General features: G+C 33.1%; 2 protein-coding genes across 2 annotated transcripts; one reads left to right on the top strand and one right to left on the bottom strand.

Annotated features, from left to right (window-relative positions):
* Positions 1-899: 899 nt before the first annotated feature.
* LOC117123044 (conserved oligomeric Golgi complex subunit 4-like) lies at positions 900-14,756 on the bottom strand. The gene is made up of 17 exons (XM_033268863.1): positions 14,656-14,756; positions 13,329-13,411; positions 12,762-12,876; positions 12,171-12,221; positions 11,441-11,567; positions 10,931-11,124; positions 10,105-10,261; positions 9,842-10,007; positions 9,238-9,334; positions 8,693-8,940; positions 7,444-7,660; positions 7,166-7,342; positions 6,480-6,656; positions 5,729-5,830; positions 4,871-4,999; positions 4,274-4,365; positions 900-4,170 (listed from the first exon to the last, which is right to left on the bottom strand). Exons 1-17 carry the CDS (start codon positions 14,743-14,745, stop codon positions 4,128-4,130), a joined length of 2,265 nt encoding a protein of 754 aa, XP_033124754.1. The 5' UTR covers positions 14,746-14,756; the 3' UTR covers positions 900-4,127.
* Positions 14,757-15,975: 1,219 nt separating this feature from the next.
* On the top strand, positions 15,976-18,521 carry LOC117123073. The gene is made up of 4 exons (XM_033268901.1): positions 15,976-16,109; positions 17,102-17,392; positions 18,141-18,318; positions 18,437-18,521. Exons 2-4 carry the CDS (start codon positions 17,167-17,169, stop codon positions 18,519-18,521), a joined length of 489 nt encoding a protein of 162 aa, XP_033124792.1. The 5' UTR covers positions 15,976-16,109; positions 17,102-17,166.
* The last annotated feature ends 546 nt before the right edge of the window (positions 18,522-19,067 follow it).

Here is a 19,067-nt window from a genome sequence, read left to right as displayed (position 1 = left end):
GTGGCTGGAAATACTCGGACTTAACGATCTCATCTTATGTAGTGTGACATACAACACTGTAGTTAGTTAAAAAGTGAAAACATGATTGTGACGTCGTACTTTGTGATGAATAATGACGCAGGGGAGGTTGTATCAACGACCATGAAGATGAATAGCATGGCCTACAGTATTTTTGTTCACAATTTTACAAAACATGTGTACTATATATTATTTATTTTGTTATTCTAAATAGGCCTACATCAGGCCTTTACTAAAATAGTTTTCCCTTTTACCTTTTCTTAATGCGTTAAGTTTGTAGGCTTGCCTACTGTAAATTATTATATTGTTTCAAATCCGTAATTGGCAACTTTCTTTGCTGTTAAATGACGAACACAAAAAATGTGAAATTTCTCGGAAACATTGTGTGCCGGGCTTAATTAACTCGAGAAATAAAGTTTTAATTTGAATTTCGTACATCTCATCATTTATAGTTAGGCCTAAACCCCTAAGATTTCAATTCAAAAGAAAAATAGTAATTCTAATAGTGGCATAAATTATCAAAATTGTCAATATCGTTCATTTCTTTGCATATTGTTCTTAAAAAGGTTGGACAAAGTACCGTTTGAAGTACTCAATTTTAGGTTTTCCTAACGAATTTTAAAAAACTGAATTGTAAGTCATATTTTTACAGCTATTAAGTTTGTCGACACAGGAAAACCCTTCGACATTAGTTGGAAAGAATCTATAGGAATAGAGTACTGTAATGTAAATACCCACCATTCCATCAGTATTTGTTGTTACTAAAGCTAATATGATCGCTCGAGGCCTCCCTTTTTAGGTACGGCACTCCCTGTTGAGTTCTCAAATCCTAGTTTTAATGTATACGGTACACACGGTAATAATACAAAGAACACAGCATATCTTGTAAATATCCAGTTATTAATTTCTTTGAAAATTATTCTAATGTAATTTCATATTAAATAAAATATCATTGACCATAGTTTTTTACACTTTATACAACTAGTAACAATCGGTTGTTGGATACCATGACAACGAATACACATGAGCGATACCATGGCAATGGTAACGCATGCAAAGAAAACAAACCAATAGAGTTAATTAATTATAAGAATTATTATGAATTTATGAGAAACCCAATTACCAAAGTGAAATATAACAAAGACTTCCCACCAAACAATACCATTACTCTTATTATTATACTACATTATGGCAAATTCTCGTAACAGACAATTAATTGATATAATCTAGATAACAATATTTCATTACCATAAACATATACATAACAATGAGTTATTTATTTAAATAGGAATACTGTCTAATGAAGTAATTTTTCTACTAAAATCAGTTAAAAAAAACTACAGTATTTAATTCAAAATAATCGATTAATCCAATTGATTTCAAAATCCTGATTACTTCTCGAGAAGATGCAAGCTGATGTTTCAAACATTTAAAAATGAATTAACAATGATAAGTAATCATTGGGCATCCCTTAAGCTCCACAACATGGGTTGGGCGATGATAGAGTTCGTGTCGGCCGAACCAATTAATTCTATGCATGCCAGTGGACATGTAAATAAGAAAAACGAGGAGGGGAGGGAAAAGTCCTATCAATGTTTTTCCTCCCACTGAAAATTTGCTGCGCGAAGATAAATACATTGAAGTAACTAAACATCTTCTCATCCCCATTGTTAATACCCATGGATACGCCACTAATGTATTCATGTAAAGTGCATACTAGAGATGAACAGCTCACTACAGTCCACTCGACCCCACCCTAAAACGATGATGGGCGATTCTAATATTTTCGAGGGGTGTTGCTAGTCTTTCCTGTTATGCACTTCGATGATCATTAGAAATATTAAATTGAACTACTTATTACTTTGAACAAAAACATAAATTTCAGCATTTGCAATGCAAAAGAAGCAACATTTACATTAAACTTTAATACCCCTATAAAATTAAATCACATATAATTAAATGTAAACAAATACTCTTAGAGATGCAATAATCAGGAAAGGTAATTTCAAGAGATTACAAAAATTGATTCACGAATTATAACATGCTTATTATCAGCTCCTCCTATATCACTCTCCAAACGCTATCATTTAATATCATATCTCTAATTCATTTGCTTTTGTGCGATTTTTCTTATAAGGATTGTTTGCAACAGTAGGTATCATTCAACTGAAGCAGTGGCATAAGAGCTATGAGCTCTCACTGGCTAAACCCAGAACCCCAGACTTTCACAGGGCCCAGATATATTCATCAGCATTTTTCATTTTGCCTCAAATCAGCCGAGTGGAGCCTTTTATTGAGCAAAACATATAAAAAAAACCAACCAAAATGAAGGCTTGTCGGCTTAACCCACAGGCTCTCTACATGGATCTATCCCAGGTAGCCGTTAGAGACGGATCCAGAGATTTCCGAAAGGGGCAGCTGATTGAAAAACAATACCCTAGGGTTATCCCCGGGAAAATTTTTTCTTTTCAGACACCCAGAAATAACCTCTGAGGCATTTTGGGTGATCAATAATTTCTTTTTCTTTCTTTTTTTATTTACTTTCCAAAAGTAGGGATGGCTTAACCCTCGCAATCCGCTCATGGCCATGAGTCCTATGTTATTAAGAAAGTGGATAAACTGATGCGAGCATAAACAAGTGACAAAACAATATATTTAAAGTATGAAAATAAAGTATGTAATGAACACGCATAGATATATAAATATAATTCTATATTTATGCATCAAACCTAATTTGAAATTCATATATATATATAGTTCTTGAATAAAAAAACAAGTGATGAAATGACAAAGACAAGCATAACCCATCAATGAAAATTCCTTACCAGTTGTCTGATTCGAACCCATAGCTTTTTGCTGTTAAAGTGGGTATCATACTGCTAGACCACAGAGACCTTTTAGTATCAGGAGTCTTGCAATGGGGAAAGGGGTCAATGGGGGAACAAAGCTAAACTTGGAGGGGATGCTTGATGGTTATGTGAGAGGTGCTTGCTTGCAAAATAAGGTGATCTGGACGCAAGTGGAGCTGAGGTGAGCCAGAGACAACACTCTGTTGCTGTTGTTGCTGCAGGGGAAATTACAGGTCAACATAGTAAATATCACAAATGCTGCATAGCATTGTGAACATAAATATTAACGAAAATAGAAAAATGGCAGAATGGAATGAATTCTGATTTTTAATGAAATTTTATACATGAAAATTTTTGCTCCTTCAAAAATGATAGCCAAACAATGACAAATACTATAATTATTAACAAAATTGATACATAAGAGAGTAGAAATTGATGTAAAAAAGGGTTTATAGAAAAGTAACTAGGGCTACAAAGTAATTTTTAAATTAAAGTACAATAATAACAGATTGTACAAATGATATGAATGATGAAATTGGTGGGAAATATTTAAGCAAAAGATCTTCGAAGTACAGCAATTTAATTAATTTAGTAAAAAAAAAAATCCTTAAATATGACATACAACCAAGATTGGAAAAAAAAAAAAAGAATAAAAACAATCTCATAGTTTAACAACACTTGCATAGAGATTGTGTTTTATTTTTGTATTGGTTACTTTTTTCACTAATCTTTGTTGAAAGAACTGTGGGAATGTGTACTGTACTCTAAAGCCAAGTGATTGTACTTCTCATACTTAAGCTGAGCATACTCAGCGTCATTATCGACACGATTCCATGGACAACGGAACACAATGAAACGCGCAAACTGATAATTTTTAACGATCGGCCGACTGCAATCAAAAACCACAGCAGACAGTCAAATGCTCAGATAGCGGAGATGGATCCGTAGCGGAGGACGTACGACTATCAGCCGATGTAGTGTGTCTGGCTTAACTGTGGCACCAGTTTCTCCCTGGGGAAGGGTTACTAACAACTTCTGTCAAATTTCTATCCATCATCTGATCCTTTGATGTTGAACTTATACAAACCCTACCAAGTTGGTTTCTCTTTCCTTCGCCTGCTTTCTATATTCGCTTTGGTCTGTGCGCACTCTCTTCCACTTGATATGCTGTCAATCAGCGATCTGCACATCCAGTTACCATGGTAACCAACTTGATGACCTGTTCTATGACATTCCTCTTTGAATCATGACACATAATCATCATAACTTCAGCCGTTTAATATCTTCATGTCGAAAATCATTCCTGGAATAAAACATCATATATTTTTTAAACGGTTATAATAAATCTAATGTGAAGAGAAATCAAATTAAAAAAACACAAATTTGGTAGTTCCTACTAAACTTACCTTAATGATAAAACTTGCCTAACTTCAGTTGGGGTTAATCTCCAGGTCAGAGGTCCAGAGTTAGTGCCCCAGTAGTCCATGATTTCAGTGACCTTAGAGAAAAAGGGGAAAATTAACATTATTATATGATAAACTAAAAATCACATTTATATTTTTATTATTGCACCAAAACTGACTATATGGGACCATTGATGCTCTTATGGAGGTTTTTATTGAGAAGAAAATCGAACCTATGACCTTGGGTTCAGAAGACAAGCAAGTTTTAATATCATAATATTATATTTATAAAATATTAATAGTGGAATTAGAAGGCAAGTATCTTATCAACCACTTCATGTTAAGTCTGAAACTTTATATACAGCTACATATATATATTCTATAAGATGATAGTATTTAAATAAAAACTATAATGATGATAATAATTTAAAAAATGCATTTAATAAAACATTGATGATACACACAATTTACTCGAAAATACATAGTAAAATCTTTTTATTATATACTACAAAAGAAGATAAATGAATAACAGATTTATTTTATAGCCAATTTCTACAAAGAATATAGCAGGAAGGAAAACATAGATTAAGAGATGCTTACTCGTTCTAAATTCAAAAGCGTTGCCATCTGTGAGAGCCTCGCAAACTTATCTCGGATTGTCCACTGAGTGACAGAAGTTAAGTAACCAATCAACGACCGGAGCTCTTTATCAAATTGAAGGCCACCAAGCTGAAATAAATGAATACAGTTGAGATAAATATGTTGCCAAAATAATCCACATTTAAAGTCATTAAAATTCTTTTGACATTATCAAGTTCTATTTACCATATATGTTATATCATATATCATATCATATCGTTTATTTCACTAGATAATACAATACAAACAAAACATATAAACCATGGCTAGATAGTTAGATTGCTTAAAGGCGAAAGACCCATATATGGGCAGAATGATATCATATCACATCTATATTTGGGCATGATGTTGCCATAAATCATTTACCACAAAAAAATTGAAAAAATAAACAGTTTAAGAAAGCATCAATACATTGATGTAACTATATATAACTCTGGTAAAATCTTGAAAAAACATTAAAATTTCAATTAAAACATTCCAATTTAGATCAAATAATTTTAGTTTCCACTGATTTACAGATTTTTACAATGAACATTATTTTTAAATTGATTACCAGGGAATTTAAATTTCAATGTAAAGAATATAGAACATTATTATCTATGCATCTGGTTTATAGGCAAGGAAAACATTGTCTTGCTCTACTTTTTAATTGGAAGCTAACAACTTGCAGTACTTAAATTTAAAAGCAAACAACTTTCCATTTGCATTTTATTATTCAAGTTTGATAGCTCAAGATAGGTTATGTATCTTTAATGATATCATTTTATTACAATGATCGAATTAAAATGCATACAAATAACTTAAATTGTCTAGACTTACTCTGTTAAATGTCATCTTAAGAACGGTTTTCTCTAATTGTGCTGTGACAGCTGTTGTTAACAAGCTAACGAGAGCATCGTAATTTGAAGATGTTAATGACTCCTGAAACAGGAAATAAATTTGAATAAGCTAATCAGACATTTCGGTATAAATGGCAATTTTATATGTTAACCACCATCTATGAAAACAGTCCAACCATAAACCATTAAATACGCACCGATCTCAAATATACACTGCTCATAATTAATTGCCATGCTAAACCTGATTGTTTTTATTTCGCTAAACAATATTATTAAAACTATTTACTACTGTCTACCATACATAGACAGTGGTGTATCTAAGGGGAAGCCAGGTAGAGTACGCCCCCCCCCCCCAAAAATCTCACGCCCCCCCAGATGCCCCACGCAAAAATTACAGTCATGTAGATAAAAATCCCCTCATATCACCCTATTTTGTGAGCTAGCGTCCCCTCACCAAATTATTGAGCCCACCTACTTCACCTTCACGCCCCCATTAGCACCCCCACCCCATTTCAAGACTTCTAGATACGCCACTGTTCATAGTTTTTTTCTCTTTATTTTCAATTTATAACTTTTTTATAATTCATTTTAACATTTTAGGATAAAGTAAAACACAATCAAAAATTCTCCAAGGATAACGAAAAGTTTTAAAAAACAAAAAGGCAGAAAAAGAACAAACATTAGCAAATATCAAGAACTAAACAGACTTAAAACAGTTAGGGGAAAAGTACCTTGAAAGAGAGTAGAAGTGTTTCTAAATTCATGATAAATTCTTGAATGTAAGGATCGTTAGCTTCGTAATTGGAGAACTCCTCCTCTGTGATACTGTGACTAATCGATTGGTAGCTATCCACCCATGGTTTGATCCTTGGTTTTATTGCACTTGTATTCAGCTGACTTAGACCATACTGAAAAGAAAAAAAAAACACATGCGGTGCTGCTTAAAATATACTAATGATGACCTCATCAAAGGTCAAGATGTTGAATCACAATGGTGTGTTTTACTTTATTTATAGTTCATTTACAACTAAGTTATCTCAAGCTTATTGTTTCTGAAGATGACACAATAATGTTGGCATCGGAGAACAGCTAGAAAGTGATTTAGTTCACTTTTTTTTGTCTTAATCCTGATATATGTCTCCAAATAAAAACAATACCTAGCTTGGTTTGGGGGAATCAATTCAATTCAACATTTATTTACTTCCTTTTTTAACAGAGATAATACAATGGTTTTTAAATAAATTGAAAATGCAGAAAATTGATAATGAAAATTTAATAGACAAATGAAAGGAAGAGGGCAAGACCCGAGAAGATAAAAGAAACCAATCTTATGGATGTCATGTTACAAAATAGTTTGGTTGCAGTTTGTTGTCTCTTTAAAAGTTTACAGAACACAACAGGGCAGAAATTAACTTACATCTAGAACATCTTTGAATTTGTGATTTAACTGTGCTAGGTCTGAGATGCAGCTATCCAGTTTAGCCCTGCCGACCTCTCCAGCTCCCTGACTTATTAGCAGTCCGCACTCCTCCGTGATGCTCTTCTTCAAGGCCTGGGTATACTCAAGGCTAACTTCTATGTTGTTTAAAGTAGTCTGCAAAGAAATAATTAAGACAATACAGTCACAACCAACTACATGAGTACGATAATTTAAAAAAATGGATTAAATTTTTTATGAAAATTTGATAATCTTACAAGGAATTCTAATTTTGCAGCATCTGTGTCAGAGGTTGAGGTGGGAAATTTGCCTTGTTGAAGTAAATTATAAGCTTGTGTAACATCAAAGGAACCAGATGGAAAGCCTGTCCTCAGTTTTGAATAAAGTACATCTCTGTAGTTAGACTCTAGTAAAGACGCTGTGTGGTTGACCATTGCACATGCACAATCAACACTTGCACTTGAAATAGCCCGTCTAAATAATAAAACAAGAATAAAAAAGAATTAAATCAACATATAATTTAGTTTCATAACCACATTGACAAGTACTAATGACTCTGACTTTGAAGTCCAAAGACTTTTTGACTGTTCCACATATTGGTTTCACAAGCGTTGTGCCTTATAACATTGCAATTGTGTTCTGTCTGTAATTGCTGCGAAGCAGCCAATTCATATTCTTGACAGCAATTTTACCTCTGGAAGGTCATTGTTTGTCAAAAAACAAGGGCCTTGACAACTGAAAAGCGGAGTTTCCTTCTTTCATTCTGCCGGGTAAAATCAATTACTTTAGGCGACGTTTGTAGACTAACCTACTCGTACCAACGTCCGCATGTCACGACGCTGGAGTATTACTATTCAGCGTTTTTACTATATTTCTAGGTTTCCAATTTCTACGTTTAATCGGCCCATGTCTCAGCCACAATATTTTGAGGCCAATATTATTTACGAACCCAGTTAAACTTATTTACTGTACTAGCCTATTTCAACGTGCTAATTATTACATTTAGGCGACGCTTGTTGTAGACTGGCATACACAGTGTTTTCAGAAATAAATACCATTTTATACACATGCGCAGATCGATTCGCCAGCAGCGAGTCATTGCCAGCAGCAGCGAGTCGCCAGCAGCGAGATGTCACTGCAGCAAAACACTATTGTACACGGTACCAACGCTGTTCTAATATAGACAATGGGTCTTGTCTCCGTTATTGTTATATTTTTATTATTCATTATTTTCACTTGACTTGCATAAATAATTTTGTTCGAAGAACATATGTATGCAGTTGTACTTCGCAGCACTTCACTTGCAATTTGCAATTTCTAGTATTAGTTACATTGTAGAGATCTACATTTATTGGTTAGCCTGAAGAAAAGGATCGAAGCAGTTGCTGAAACCATTGCTAAGGTAAGCAACTAACTAGTTCAACAAAACAGATAATTTGTCTAATTTATTGGTTATGTTGTTCATCTAAAAATTATTTCTTGTATTATTATCATCTCTTCTCTTACTTTGTGCACTTCTTCAAAATGAAAAATACATCATCCACCATACTAGACGTCTGAGAGCCTGACTCCAGACTGTCCATGCTGACCGCCTTGTTGACTGTCTCTTTCATGAAGTATTCTTCCATCATTATATAACTACCAATGATCTCTTGCATGCTGCAGCTTAGTTTAGAGGTAAGTAGCATCTTCTCAAGGTCGCTGGTATGCTCTTGGGCCTTTGATTCGTCAGCATCCGAGACATCAATGTCAGCCTGTATGTAAGAAAGCATTTGATTCGTTATTTCTACATTGCAGCACTAAAATAATCCAATTGGGAAAGTCAATGCTTCACAACAACTAACTGTTGACAGCCTCTTTTCAATTATGAAAAGTAAATATAAATTAGTTTTATATTTTATTATGGTATAAGAAAAAAACAGCACAAAAGCTAAAAATGTTTGCATTAAAAGGAAAACATAAAATATAAATAAAAATATTTTTTAAATTTTGATTTTTTTTTTCTTGTTAAGATACTTGATTTAATTAGTCTAGAGATGAAAGTAAATTACCAGAACTCTTCTTTTAACAAATCTAAGGTACAGCTCAGTCCTGGCATTTAGTAGAGTACATTCAGCCAACATCGCATCAAGGTCCATTGGGTCTAATCTGCAATAATAGAAATGGCAAAAAAGTAAGTCATCATCATAGCATCAGCATTAATATAGCAAATTGCTAGTGTTCACATTTTGAACAAATGCTAATGAAAGACATCTCGGCCTTTTGGGGGAGTATTCCATTATGTTGCAGATAATTCTAAGGCAGATAGGCAAAGGGCAGCCAGCCAGCCACATGCATCTGAACTGTAATTTTATTACAGCCCACAAATATAAAATCTTAGGATAAAGTGGTGTAAAATCAATGTACAAAGAAAACATAAAATTTTCACCATAGGTTTTCTTGCTGCATTCAGTGTTAACTCAAAAATTTGGTTTGGACCTCTGAGCCATTTTTATGCTCACCCCAGTTCTATTATAATGATATAAGTTTTCCCAAAGAGAAAAAAAAAGCCATAGAGGGAATCGAACCCCTGAACTGTGGGTTGGAAGACCGATTAGTTACTGCAAACAATTAATATCCATATTTAATTTATTATTATCATTTTGTACTCATAACCTTTCATGTGGGTTTGTTGATTTGTAAGTTGTCCTTAATGCCTGCAACACCAGTTTCGACTTGGCATGGAAGTCACGGTGCTCTACAAAATGATCAACTATTGTTTTGGCTTGTTTATCACACTCCTCCTGTAAATCTAACATCAAGTGTAGCATTCTACCAGGACCTTAAAAAACATTAAAAATTCCATATTAAATTTCAATATAAATTTGAAATATGTTTTGTTTTTATCAATTAATGTTGATAATACTAATGTGTCTCACCATAATATGTTTCTACAAGCGGTTGATGAATTTCAACAATTCGTGCAATTTCCTCAAAGAGTAATGTTAGGGCATCTGCAAACATGACTTTTGCCCTACGGTCCGTTGTGCTTTTGCTTAGTCCGACCTCTATATGCTCTTTTGACTTGTTTGCAATCTGAGAAAATGTAAATAACATTTAAGAAAATGAAAAATTATGAAGTAACTAACACAGGATAAGTGTCTAGAGATGAAATATGTGGTGTTGTTTGTGACTGATGACATATAAATTATAATAATAAGTCTGGATATATCATTACAGGTTCTAACCTTCCTAGAAGTAAGACTAAACACTTCCATCCTCTTGGGCATTGCATAAATTTTCCATTTTTGTAAATTTATTTTTTCAAGAGTTTTCATTCAATCTTTAGATATGCTACAGAACTTCTACAATATTTTATAAAGCATTGCTTTTCTAAATCTGAGAGTGCCCTTTCCGGCAAGTAAAAGCACCTCAGCCTTAACTGTTGTGGAGCTGAGTTTAGGTGTGGAATCTAAAGGCCAACTCAGACAGCGCCGTACAACGCAGCTCGACGCGATTTGTTGTCGCGTCGGGTCTGTGTGAGTTTAAACGCAGACACAATGGTGTGCCTCGGGGGCAGTCGCGCCGTAGAATAATAAACATGTTTAACATTTCTCACGACAGATCAAGACTGTCCCCGATGCTGAATCGCGATGCTGTCTGAATTGGCCTTTACTGTGTACTGGTCAATCAGGGTGAAAGGTTATAGCTTGATAGAAGCCCACGAAATATTAAATACTTAAAAATCTTGGAAAGCTTACTCACCTGGGTTTTTAAATATGACGAGAACTTTGATAAGCCTTCATTCTTGAGGCCTATGAGCGGGAAGATCTTGAAGAACCGCTCGACGGAAGCAAGATCACTTTTATTGACTGCTTCATCAAACTTCTCATGGACTAGTGTTTGCAGTCTTGCTTCAGCTTCCCGCAACACCTGCAACGAAGCATCCAGTCCGCCACCTAGATTGCGAGATTTATAAAAAACAGTTACTCTAATGGCCATAAAATATTCTGCATCGGATTTAACAGATCCAAATACTATTAAAAAGACAACGTGACGTGATGACCGACTTCCTGGTGACCTAATTTCTGGTGACCGGCTGTCCAGTGAACAACTTACAAAAAACCATGCCTTTAAACTTAATCTATTCCTTTGAATATATTATATATTATATCATATATTATATAAATGATTTTATGTTAGCATTTTAAAGTGCAAATTATGCTGTTTGTCATACTCAAGAAGAAGAAAGAGCAATCTTTTTTAATCCCTTACTTTCTTTAGCATCAGGAGCAAATTGTTGTAGAACTTTTTCATCAAGTGATAGAAATCGGTGAATATGTGCTGCTGCTTTTTCAAAATCTTCTGACTGAAGGGCCGTCTGAACCCCATCTGTACAAAACTGGCACGGACAGAGACAAAAACAGTGTTTTATACACATTTGATGCAAGGGCCATCAAAATAATGTAAAAGGCACAGAGACATTGGCATTGTAATATATACTTGCTGATATACAATATACTAGAATAATAATTTACGATCACATTGTTGTCAATATAGAGCTTGAAATGTTACTGTTAATTGGGCTACATAGATTACACCAATCAACAGTGATGTTGGTAGTTTATGAGTGTGATAATTGGATGAACCAATATATGTAAATTTCCCTTTTGTAGAACTTCACTAAAAAAAGAACTGAATTGTCATCCTTGGTACATTTAAGAATATGCATTATGTAATCAACCCCATTTTACAAACATTAAATATGAGTTGTTGTTTTTTAAATTAGCCAAATATTGACACGAATATGTTGACAGAAGAGAAGGTACTTTATAAACTAACCCCAAAGAAATAAATGAATTGTTATGTTAATACAATCTATGCTATGCTATAAAAATAATATTCATTCAATATGTAAATTTAATCTGTAGCTCTGTATGTGTTATGCATATAATCAATCAATGGAGGTATAAATGATTTTATGAAAGTAGGTCTATAATCTAACCTTCAAATCAAGGACATCATCAACTCGTTGCTTTGCTGCTTGTACTCGACTCTATGATGAAGAAAACAATATTATCTGAAGAACAATGTCATCAGTAAACTGACTCCCTAACTGTCGGAAATATTGTATAAATAAAAACACTCAATTAACAGTAGATTTGATTTATTTACTTACAAGAAATGAATCTGTAAATGAATGAAATGTGAAATAATTATTATACATGGTTTTATGTGGGTTACTTTTTTACAGTAAGTGATTACACTCAAAACTGAATTATGTGATACTCTAAATTTTGTCTTAATATGAGGCTTAGGGTATGAAACTGTTTTTAATTACGAGGGGAAAAAATCTTCGACTCCATCAGCAAATAGTTCCTGTGGGCTATGGCTGTACTACCGCAATATATTCTTCTAGCAACAATTAACCATTTTTTTTTTTTTCAGTATCATTTTTTATGGATATCTAGGAATGGGCTAGCAAAAGGTCAGAGAATAGGCAAAAAAGCGCGAACAGATTTGTAGGGACAATGCATGTTTGGCTTAAGCCTATGCCATATGATGACTATTTGCTTTTGCTATTTATTACACTCACCTTTGCCAGATCCAGTATCCTGACCTTTCCACTGACATTTTCCGCAAGGTCAGATGTGAAGCAAATCATGTCTCTGAGTTTAGTTGAATCGGAATGAACATCGGCCAAGCTAGGACTAGATAACACAAGAAATTGCTTGTAACTTATACATAGTAATTATAATTATACATTCATATTATATATACTGTGTTATCACTTTTACGAGGCAAGACACCAAAACATCCTGCAGAATTATAATAATCAGCATAAGCAATGAATATCAGTGGGTGTCTAGGACTGGCATAGACTTAGTAGTATATGCCAGTGTGTGTGATGTCATCCAACAATTTTTCAGAAAACTTTTTTGCCTCATGAAAAATAAAATCTTGGTAATCTTATATTTAAATTATTCAAAATACATTAAATAGATATCTATTTATGAATTCTTCATAAATAATATAAAAAAAATTCTACAACAAAATCATTTCATAAATTATTATAATATAATTATTATACTAGCTCATATATACCTACCTATTAAAAAATTTAAGTAAAAACATTAAAAACAAATATTATAGTTCAACTTACACAATGCGTTGAAATGTACTCATCTTGCCTTCCAAGTTACCCTGCTCATCAATTAATTCATCAATTTCTTGTGTTAACTGATGCTATAAACATATGACAAAAAAAATATTTAAAAGTTATTTTATAATGGAAATCAAGTCATACATTACTTACTATACAAAGTCTCAAGAAAAATAAGGTTTTCCTAATGAGAATGTTACCTGAAAATATTCAAATGATACAGATAATGCAAAAAGCTACTATGTGCTTCAGAAAAAAAAAAAAAATGTTGGAAAGTCGTAACAGCCAGGCCTGGCACAACAGAATGCAAATTCTCGTACAGAAAGGGTATCGGGTCGTTTCGGCCCTGAGTTGATCAGGCCCGGGGTCGATTTAACCCTGGGTCATTTCAGCCCTGCATCGTTCCGGTCTTTTCATTTAATGCTAATTTTTTTTTTCTGTAAATGAATATTTACAGGTATAATTTAATACCCTTCCGTATTGTTTATTACTTTTGGCTATTTTTCCCTGTATCACTGATAATCTATTTCCAGGTATAATGTAATAAATTTCCGTATCATATTTGTTTACTTTTTATGAGATCTTCCTACAATGTTTTGCCATATTGAAATAGCTAGTCTTTTTTTCTTCTGAAAATAGATAAAGTTAAAACTTCTATGATGACTTTTGATGCATCACGTCATTTTCTATTATGCCAAGCATCTTCGGCTCACTGTCATTGTTTTGGTCTTTGCTTTATGTACTGTGTTCATGCTAAATATTGTGACAAATTTTGGATATGTTTCCATACCTATCATCGATATATTTTTCTGTATAACATACTGTAGGTAGCCTACACTGTAGGCCTAATGAGATCTTTTTACAATTATAATTTAATACTTGTCATACTTGGTCATTTGGGTGCCAATGTTCGTTAGGAAATAAATATCAAAAAATATTATTTGTCTCATTTGGTTCTCAAATCCATGTTGTTTCGGTCTTGAGTGTGATACATCAAACAATATTACAAATATGCACAAATCGAAACACACTCCTGTCAGCGTAGGCTAGGTATAAACCGTACCTGAAACGTTTAAAAAGTATCAGAAAAGGTGTGCAGTTTTGTCATGGTTCTATCTAGGCCTAGCATAGAAAGAGCATTTTGGGATCACTTCCTTTCATAAAGGCACGATTCACATATCGACTACTTCAACCGCATCATGAGCCTACAACAATTCGTACCCTACGGCTTACGGAAATTTTAAGTGTTAACTACAGCTCTAAGATTATAATATAACAATATGCAAGCTTCGGCTTAGGCTTTGAATATTATTCTTTGAATAATTACCTCTTCCTGACATAATCGGTCAAAAGCGTCTTCTATACGGTCAATATCAGTGAGGTATTCCACCTCCTCAGACGTGGCGACTACCGCCATCTTCGACAACCACTGACCCGTGTATGGATGACCTGTGCAGTCCACTCAGCCGTGACAAAATACACAGTATAAAAAGTCATAACATTTGTCTCTGAGAAAAATATATTACTATAGATAAGTAGAGGTACTTGCAATTCAGTCTTTATTTTTAAAATCTGTGCTGCATCGTCTCATTAATATCTGTTGTTATACTGTACATCCAATGTAAGGTAGGAAATTATAATATATACCGAAAGCAAACGTGCTTCTCTGCCAGAAAAAGTGTTCCTAAATTGCAATACACGGTTTGAATCACATACGAATATTGGCTGACTTATAGACCATTCACTACGAAACATAAAACAAAAGGACATATGAAGATGATATTATTCATAAAATAAATTACATAACGTCTCATATATGAGCAGTTACCTCACCGTGTAATTTTCTACGTATTGAATTAAAACTATATAAATAATTAATAGACCGACTGAAACTATAGAGAAAGAATTATCGATGCTGAAACATATAAATTAAAAAAGAACCTCAAAAATTAAAATACGTTCTTAAATTGCTCATTTAAAAGGATCACAACAATATATAAAATCTCAGTTTATATATAACTATGAAAATCCAAATGTTAATGTAAGAATTATGTATAGTAGGCCTATGTTAAAATTCTCCTAATGGGAGAGGATACTGTATGTATACGCTCTAGAGGTGGCAGTAGGCCTATACCATTAAATATACAAAGTAAGCAATTAAGATATTAAATAAGTATATATAATATATATGTATGTATATCAACTAAATATATATATATATATTATATATATTATATATATATATATATAATACTGTGTAACAGTAATGATACCCCTTTTGACTTTAAACACTAACATATATATAATATTATACACGTGTATATATATATATATATATACATATAGACATATGTATATATAAATAAATATATAAAGTAGGCAATTCAATATTGATTTTTAGCTCATCCCATCTTTATGTATACAAAGCAAACAAATCTAATATTGAATTGGATTGATCAATCTGCTCAACACATATAATCCACTTATCAACAGACGATCTCGTTAATGAAATGCAGAACACCGTATCCAACGAACAACCTAACAAGATGATTGCGCATTAATCAGCCGTTTCCATGGCAATATTTCGGATCTATAATGAAGACGATTACTTGAAGCAGCGCAATACCATTTTAATAGGCGTCTTCATCTATTGTGCACAACGCCATCTTAACAAGCAAATGTACCGTCCTGTGATTTACTTATTTATATAACGGTACTCGTTCGCATTGGAAAAAATATTATTTCGCAGATATTTTGATTTTAGTCGGTGAATATTCTGTGGTATGTCTTGTTTCTCTTTTCTATTTTGAATGGGATCAGACTGTTTGATCACTATCATGTTTGTATTGCTGTAACATGCAGAACTTCTTGCAGTGCCTGACAAATTATTGCAGGTTTATAGTAGATATCTATTAGCAAAACTAATTTGCATAATTAATTAAATATTTTAGCTTATTCATGTGACTGTTTAAATATTTGCATAATTTTGTATCTATTAAAACATGTATTTGCATATTTCGTTATTAAGATTTGGCACTTCCTTATCAAATGCAGATTTAGACATTTTGATTAATATTACTTAGACTTCGGCTATATGGCATTATATAATAAATAAGAAAATATATAATGTTTTAACTATAAGATTGCTAATATAAGTAATGATGACATGAAAGGTAATAGTAACGTTAATAATAAATTATAATAATATATGGAATACATAACATATAGCTTTATTACTCTGGTTTTTTTTTTATAATGATACATTATTATGATATTGATAATTACTATTACTATTATTATTACAATAATTATTTTTGATAAATATTCTCATCATCATCATTCATATTATCATAATTGTTATTTATTATTATTATTATTAATACTATCACTATATATCATTGTCATATAATTAGTATTATTGCCATTAATTTTTAACATTGCTATTTTATTGTTGTTATATAAATATTATTATCAATTTAAAATTCATCAAAATAAAAACATCCACATCATCGTTACCATTTTCATTAGCCTATCATCATCGATAACATGATCATGATTATCATCATCATCATCATCATCGTCGTCGTCATTATCATTATTATTATTATTATCATTATCAACATGTTACTAAAATACTGATAATATTATCATTATTATCAGTATCATCATCGTTATAATTGTATAGCATATTATATAGCATTGTTATCATTGTTATATTATCATTATTATTAATATTATTATTATTATTATTATTATTATTATTATTATTACAGGTTCTGAGCTATATAAAATTCTTAAATTGTCAATGTGAAAGCTGAGGTGAAGACATACAATAAAAATGGCTTCCAAACCACATACATTAGAACTTCAAGTGCTTCAATCATCTTCGGAAAAAACAGTCTCTACCATTGGCTTGTCGCCTCCAAGTCCAAATACACCCACCATATGCTTATCTGAAGCTCCAAAGCCAAACTCAAATAGAAATGGATTCCATTTCCCAAACCAAGGATTTATAGCAGACGACGAGTTGAGTCTGGATTATGGCGTGGTACTTAGCGAACAAGGTATTGCGACTATTAATTCTTTTTTTTTGTATATGGCGACCACCACCCCCTCCTCCCACAGAAACTCGTTCCCCCAACCTAAACAAAAAGCACACTTGAGTGGATTCAAATCACCCATTTTGCACGCTAGCACCCCTTCATTTTGTCATCAAACCCCACTTTGCCTTTGCACTTCATCAGCACCTCCTCCCGCTCCCCCAACTTTCAAGACTCCTAGATACGTCACTGGGTGACCACGCCATCATTGATTCGAACGGTCGGTTACATTCTAATGCTCTTATATAAAATATCAATATGGCTACTGTAATTACATGCTGCATATCGCTTGCCAATGAAATACTAAGAGCTATAAAATGAAATTTACATCCCATAATCCAGAGAAAGCGCTCTGGTGAGTGAGCAAAATTTGTAGCTTGGAAGTTTATAAAACTGTTTATTTAATGCAGAAACCACTACGTATGAATATTCATAATTACATCCCATAAAGTGTTTATTATGATTTATTTGTGTTGGTCTTTTAAATTCTGAATTAACAGATGTACAGTATATAAAACGTATCCATTGTGGATCCGAAACGTTAATTTTTTTAAAAATATATATATATTTTTTTATTAAATCACTTTTAATTCCATGAATTAACTACAGAATTATTAACACATTTCAGTGGAAAACAAAACACTGTTGAAACGTTTCCTGGCAGAGAAAAAAATCATGCTAAAATGTTTTTACTCTTTTCTTCTCTTCCCAGAGCGAAAGTGGAAAATGTCAGGGATAGGCCTACTTGATACAGCAAGCTTGTCATCAATGCCGGTTGCTTCAGAGGCTAGGATTGCTTTCAGTCCAGGCTCAAAATCTTTGCAAACGGTGACACAAAGCCAAACCATGTATGATGGGTTACACATTCACAGGTGGCCTGGTACACACGGGTGAGATTAACCGAATGAATATGTCCATTTTCATAATTATAATGGTAATTTTGCTCATCATTTAACAATGATTGTAAAATTTCCCATTAATTCTTTTCTGAATTTTCATGTATTTCAGATCCAACTCATCCCTGACAATACCTCAGTTCAACAGCAAGAGGCACAGTCTACCTATAACAGACACACGTTTTACTCCCATCTAGATGTGTATAAGAGACAGTATATATATATATATCATGCTTAAATATATAGGAACATGATGGTGGGAATCCAACTCGCTATCTCTCGCTATTTCGGCGAGCTTCACACCGTTTGGACATCAGAGACCCATCCGATATCATTACGGATCTAAGACCACTAGTTGCTCTTCATTTCCTACAAATTGAGGGCTCACACATAATGGAGAGAATTTTTAAGCTACGTAATAGCTTTTACAGGTAACAGCTGGAAAATCATGGGAAATATTATTAAATAAAGTTGCTGCTTAGCACTGGGAACACAAATAATGTATGGATCAAGTATATAATAATACCGTGCTCATTGCTCAAATGTACAGGAACATGATGGTATAAAATCGTATCAAACGTAGTTCATCAACGAAAGTTCCTTATATAGTTATATGAAAAAAGAGGTCTCCGGTGAGAGACATTTGAGTGAGAGACATTAAGTGTAAAAAAGTTACCCTATCCAGGACCTTCTGTTTTTACAAGTAACCCCTCGCTTACCTAGAAGTTGCTTTTCGAGCCTTG

This window comes from Anneissia japonica, unplaced genomic scaffold (assembly GCF_011630105.1).
Source record: "Anneissia japonica isolate Jap-2015-1 unplaced genomic scaffold, ASM1163010v1 scaffold2999_len715162_cov194, whole genome shotgun sequence".
In the NCBI taxonomy this organism is placed as follows: Eukaryota; Metazoa; Echinodermata; class Crinoidea; order Comatulida; family Comatulidae; genus Anneissia; species Anneissia japonica.
This window is presented reverse-complemented; position numbering and strand designations above follow the sequence as displayed.